The sequence below is a fragment of the Chrysochloris asiatica genome, unplaced genomic scaffold (assembly GCF_000296735.1).
Source record: "Chrysochloris asiatica unplaced genomic scaffold, ChrAsi1.0 scaffold00184, whole genome shotgun sequence".
Taxonomy (NCBI): Eukaryota; Metazoa; Chordata; class Mammalia; order Afrosoricida; family Chrysochloridae; genus Chrysochloris; species Chrysochloris asiatica.
Window position 1 is genome coordinate 72,956 of NW_006408702.1, and position 6,753 is coordinate 79,708.

Here is a 6,753-nt window from a genome sequence, read left to right on the forward strand (position 1 = left end):
TCGCTGTGAGTCGGAACCGACTCCACAGCACATAACAATAACAAATGTTGTTGTTGCAGTCCTGGTGTGACACCTTAGCATACCCACTCGACCTCAAGGTCAGTTTGAACTGCAAGGTTGGGCAGTTCAAACTCACCAGCCAGTCCTCAGAAATCCAATGCAAGGTCGCTGTGACTCGATGGCATTTAACAACAACAACATGTTGGTTGCTGTGGAGTCAGTTCCCACTCATGCCAACCCCTTGTGTGGTTCAGCAGTGGTGGTGGCTGTGTGCCATGGAGTGAGTTCCCACTCATTGTGACCCTGTATGGGGTTTCTGACAATAAATGTTTATGGGAGCAAACAAAGCCTCATCGTTCGTCCACTAAGTGGCCGGTGGAGTCAAATAGCTGACCTTGCATTTATCAGCCCAGCGTGTAACCCACTGCACTACCAGAGTAACGTGTGGCATTTTCCTTGTTGTTGTTGTTGAGTGCCGTGGAGTCGGTTCCGACTCATAGTGACCCTGCACGGGGTTTCCGAGGCTGCAGATCTTTACGGGAGCAGAAAGCCTCATCTTCCTCCCGCGGAACAGCTGGTAGTTTCGAACTCCCGACCTGGAGGGTAGCAGTCCAATTCGTAACCACTATGCTACCAGAGGTGCTTTTTTCCTCATTGTGTACCTGTATTACTGACCAGGTGGTCATTGCAAAGCAGAGACTAACTTACTGTAGAACACCACTAGGTGTCAGCACAGCCTATGGAACTAGCTGCTTATTTGCCAGCCGTTCTTGACATGCGTCAATAAGTGGGTTTGTGTGTGTGTGTGTGTGTGTGTTTTATAACTTTTTATGGTGTGTTGAAGCAAGGTTTACAGATAAGATCACCGGTTTTACACTCAGTGTTTGGTTTCAGTGATTGCAATCCCCTCTATGCAGCAACAGTTGTCTGCTTTCTCCCTGTGGTTCCTAGTTCCATGCCACCTTCCCATCCCATCTCAACTTAATCCTGAGGGAAATGTTGCCCTTTTAACCTTGAGAGAAAGATACAGGGCAGATCGTCAGTTCTACATTCAACAGATCATAGACTTCGTTTCATTGCAATGGTTATACTCCCCTCCATGTATTTACTATGAGTTCTCAGTATTTCTCTCTATTCATTTTAGCTCTTTTTTTTGAACACTCAGGCATATATAATAATTTAAACCACCAAATGAATGACTGACTTTTCTATGATGAGCATACCTTACTACTGTTGCTGTCCTCGATATATACCTATCTACTCCCTGGCTGAAAATTGGGCCACAGGATGAGTTCAAGACCCGAAGGGTGGTCAAGGGCCATAGTCTCAGGATCCTGCAGTTTCTTTCTGACTAGTAAGCCTTGTCCATTTTTGTGTTTGTTTGTTTTTTCCAAATAATTTTGAGTTTTGTTCCATATTGCCTCCCCCTTTGATTTGGGACCTTCTAACGTGATTCCTTTAGAGCAGTTGGTAATGGTAGCCAGGCACCATCTAGTTCTGGTCTCAGAGTCGTGGAGACTAATGTACATATGTTCCACTGATCCATTGGACAAGCTGATTCCAAGCATCTTCGAATTTTCATTACTTTTCTTTCTTGAGCACATGGAGAGACCAAAGTTGTACCTGGGACAGTCCCTCGTGAGCTTTAAAATGTTTTTTAAACTTTTTATTGTGAGTTGAGTGAAGGTTTATAGATAAGGTTTGTAGATAACATATCCAACCAACTAAAGAAATTTCTAATGAACTGCACTTTTCTCAAGGCCAAGGTACTTATTTTTGAATAACAAATTCAATGTTCTTATTCACTAATAAAATCACCAATGCATGATTGGCAGTGGAATCATTATTTACTACTTAATTGTGCATATAGCCATAGTTCAAAAGAACTAGCCATTTTGCCACGGCAAGTTTCAAATGGTACGTGACTGAGTCAAGTAGTCCTCTGGAAAGAGCCCCTGTGAGCCCTGTGAGTGAACCAGAGATGCTATTGATCCTTACTCAGCAGAGGAAACGACATCAGGGCTATGTTTCTTTTCTAGACAGGTTTTCCTTTCAGAGCTATTACTGAGTCTCTTGTATATTCCCTTATTAAGATGCTGTAGAATAAACACTGGACTGCAAGGTCGGTTTGAACCATAAGTTCGGTGATTCAAATCAACCAGCCACTTTTTGGAAACCCTATACAGGGCCCTTAACACCAAGGAGAGTTCTCTAGTTTGCCTAGGATGCTTTGTAGGTACACCCCTCGGAGGCAATGTAAATTCTTCTTAGTAAGGAGAAGTATCAATACTAGGAAAAGAATCATTCAAGTTTATGAGTAACATATGATAAAGGACTTTTCACAGAGGATCTTATTGCATATATTATCAAAGCATGGGGGAATAGAATCACAACTTTCAGCAATTGAAAACTAAATATAATTTGAGTACTAAATATATGTCTTAAGGACTTTACAATAGTCTTCTTAATGATATTTGGCTATTATTGAAGGGTAAGGAAGGATATGTGTATGCAAGCAGTATTTCTAAGTATTGAAATACATCAATATAGCAATATGTAATTGATACTTTTCTTTTATTGTTTACAATAAACTAGTGGATTTCCATAAAAGTTAATTTTTTAGTGTGAAATATAAGCCCTCGTTCTATTCCTCATTGTTCTTGTTGAGTGCCGTAGAATTGGTTCCCACTCACAGCGACCCTGTCTAGTGTTTCTGAGGAGTGACTGGTGGACTTGAACCGCCTATGTTGAGGTTCAAACTGACCTTGCAGTTCAGCACATGATCCTGCAGCACAACACCAGAATTCCTCATTGCCTTCTGCAAAATCATTATACACCTTCCTACCTTATGATTGAGACATACCAAACAAATAACATTTCTCTTAATTGAATACTTGGAATTCAAATTGGAATAATGTGATTGCTTAATAAATGATGTAATAGATTAAACATCATATATACCACATTTTACATTTTTATTATTTTCATTTCAAGAAATTCATGAACATTGTTTAAAATTTAGATAATGCCAAAATAGATGGAGAACAGCAATTCTAATCCTTTCCTTAATGATAGTAGAAGTACTGCTATTAAATTTCTGAAATTTCTGAAAATGAAATTTCTGCCATTAAATTTATGTAAAATTACTTTGTTATTGCAAATCTAAAACTTTTATTGTCCCTAACAGTTTGTTTTTCTATTGGCACAATTGTTTAAAACAGGACTTTTGAAAATAAAAGATTTCTTCAGGAGTACTGTTCACAGCAGAATAGATTCTTATTTGCAATTTCCTAACTATACCTTGCTCTCTCTTTTTATATGTTACTTTCTGCTTAGAAAGCTAACCAGAACAAATCTCCAACCCTAACAGTTAACAACTCAAAGCTAATTTCAGGACTCAGCTCAAAGCTAATTTTTTTCTAAAAAGTCACTTCTAATTTTTACTTATTAATATCTAGCTTACCTTACAATATGGATGAATGCCAAATTTTTATATGATTGCTCATATCTGTATTCATTTGTAAGTTTGAGCTCTGTGTATGTGTGTGTGTGTGTGTGTGTGTGTGTGAGTGAAAGAGAGAGAGAGAGAGCTGCAGACTGGCTTTCAGCCTTTTTCCCTAGCTCAGTGCCTCCAACAGAGAGAAGCCTGTTTTCAACCTGTAAGTGGAATTTTTCTACAATTCTTTTTATGGAAGGGCCAGTCTTTCTAGGGCTCTAGGGTAGTGGATTATGAGCTGGGCTGCTAACTGAAAGGTCAGCAGATCAAATCTACCAGCCGTTCCACGAGGGAAAAATGAGACTTTCTGCTCTCATAAAGATTTACAGCCTCAGAAATGCTTTACAGAATCGCTATGAGTTGGAGCTGACCTGGTGAAACACAACCACAAATTCTGTCGAAGGGACTACCTTACACAGATTAAACTCCCTACCTCCCTTTCCCCGAAAATGGCATCCTTGCCATGCCACATCCCCACTCCAGCCTCATGACCTTTGGCCAGGTCTTGACCACATGCGATCCAGCTGATTCTGTTTAGTATGAGCTGAGGTCTGGACACCTGGCCCCTAGAGATTTTCCTTCTTTTTCTTGAAGAGCACTACGGGGAGTCTACTTTAACCAACATTTGTGCTCTGCAGCAGGAAGGGGTTCACATCAGTGCAGTTTGTCCTGTTACTGAAAATCCTGCCTTGTAGCAAGTGTAGTTGATTGTATCATACAGCAAACGCCTAACAGTTCCTCTGGATAGCTTCAAGATTGTGTACAAATCTGCATCAAGAAAACTATATATTAAAGGAAAAACAAGTTATTGCTGAGGCACATTAGAAGAAGTTATGTGTGAATATTCAGTAAATTTTTTCTTCCAAGTCTGTCTTCATCTGGTAGCTCATCTAAAACCTGTCCACCATGGGTGACTCTGGTGGTATTTAAAGTACCGGTGGCATAGCTTTCAGAATCACAGCGACTCACCAGCCACCACAGTACAACAAACTGACAGACAAGTGGTGGGGGTCAACCTTAGAGGCTATGTAATACTGACATTCATTTACACTGTGGTTTTTACTTGCTTGGTTTTGTGGGCTACATATAAGTGTTAAGAACATCTTTATTTGTTCCATAACCATGCAATATGAGGTTTCTGGTTTCTTTCAGGGACATTGATTTTAAGTGTTCAGATTTATAAATTTAAATTGTTTGGTCTATGCTACAGATCTGGGTCTGTGCCCACATCTGATGATTTATTGTGTCAAAATTATTTTCTTAAAATCCACACCCTACATAGGATAATACCTTGTGTTTATGCCAATCAGAAATGTTTATACTTTTTTACAAAAATGAAAGTTAATTCTGAGTTTTTTAATTTTCAGCCAGAAAATCTTGCTCAGAAGCTTCCAAACCTTGTGGAACTGTGAGTCTATTCTTAAAAATTATACAAGATTCAAATAATTTTTAATTACGTAAAGTAATAGGATCTACTTTTTTAATATATTAATTATTCTTTGATATCATGCTCATGGTGTTTATGTAGGTTGATCTCTGGTTCTCTTAACCTAATAGTATTTCAAAGTATTTTAACTTTTAAATTTGTGTTTGAAATATCTCACCTCAATGTAGGTTAGATGGTGAAAGATAAAATGCCCTGGACATAGAGTTTTGTAAAATAATCCTTTACAGATTATTAACTAATAAATGAATGTAATTGAGAAAATTTCTTATTATTTCTACTACTACTACTATCTGTGATACTTGATACAAGCAGCAAAACAGTATGGAAGATTTACAATATAAATTAAAATCTCCTGTGCACATTCTCCATACTTCATTTGTTTTACTTCTTCACGTGATTACCTTCTTAATGCTAAATAATGTCTTCACTTTTAAAGAAATACATCCACTTAAAATATCCATTGATTGATTTACAACTTAAGAAGATAAATCTACATATCTCATATTTACCTTTTTTCTTACCTGCTTCCTAATTTTGTAGAAAGAGAAGTTTGTGTTTCTGTTTCTTGTTCTTTAGCATGATTTTCAGGTGACAAAGGAAAGCTAATTTTATACTTCTGTCTTCAAGCTAAGGAGCTCTGGTAGCATAATGGTTATGAATTGGGCTGCGAACCACGAGGTCAGCAGTTTGAAACTACCAGCTGTTCCGCGGGAGAAAGATGAGGCTTTCTGCTCCCGTAAAGATTTACACCCTCGGAAACCTTGAACAGGGTCGCTATGAGTTTGAACCGACTCCAATGCATATAACAACAACGACATCTTCAAGCTAAAAGTCTGTAATTTCTTTTTTCTTCAAACTTTTATTTTGAAAAATTTCAAGCCAATGGAAAAGTTGAAAGCACATTTTAAAGAACTCTCATATTCCCTTTACCTACCTTTACCAATTGTCAATATTTTTGTCAAATTTGCTGTTTTCTTTTCTTCCTCCATCCTCTCTCTTGTGTATGCATACTTTACCTCCATGAATTATTTTAAAGTAAATTGCAGACATTATATTTTACCCTTAAATACTTTAGCACTTTTTTCCTAAGAATAAGGACATTCTAGCACATAATTTCAACATCATGTCATACCCCAAAACATTACTACTCATTCCATAATATCACCGAATATACAGTTAAATTATCTGTTTCCCAAAAAACAATTGTAAATGTCTGGGTTTGTCTGATTGTTGCCTCTTTTTTTTTAAATCTTATTGTGATGAAAATAATATGTAACTTGTGTGCCATTTCAACAACTTCTACATGTGCAATTCAGTAACACTGTTTATATTCTCCTAGTTGCGTGACCATTCTCACTATCCTACTATTTCAGACATAGCCTCAATGCTCCAGAAAAACTCTGCCTCCACCCTCCCTACTACCCCTGTTAGTAAACACTAACAATCTTTGTGTTCTAATATTTGCTTATCACATATACATGAAATCATAAATTTTTATCTTTTTGTGACTGGCTTATTTCCCTCAGTGTATTTTCAAGTTGCATCTCTAATTTGACATGTATCAGAACTTCATTTTCTTTATGGCTGAGTTCATGAGAGCCAAAATATGACCTTGAACATATCCCATCTGAATTTAGAGACTATCTCAAAAACAGATTTAATCCACTAGACGCTAATGACAGAAGACCAAAAGAGCTGTGGGATGACATCAAGAATATCATACAGGAAGAAAGCAAAAAGGTCATTAAAAAGACATGTGTTTTGTTCTATTGTGCATAGGGTCACTATGAATCATAACCTATTTGTCAAC

At 37.5% G+C, this 6,753-nt stretch overlaps 1 protein-coding gene across 1 annotated transcript in view; it reads left to right on the forward strand.

Annotated features, from left to right (window-relative positions):
* Positions 1–6,753, forward strand: part of LOC102828212 (leucine-rich repeat-containing protein 28-like) — a 296,790-nt gene that overhangs the window by 15,429 nt on the left and 274,608 nt on the right. The window contains exon 2 of the mRNA XM_006872150.1: positions 4,864–4,904. Within this exon, the coding sequence (XP_006872212.1) occupies positions 4,864–4,904 (41 nt within the window). The remainder of the gene's footprint in view (positions 1–4,863; positions 4,905–6,753) is intronic.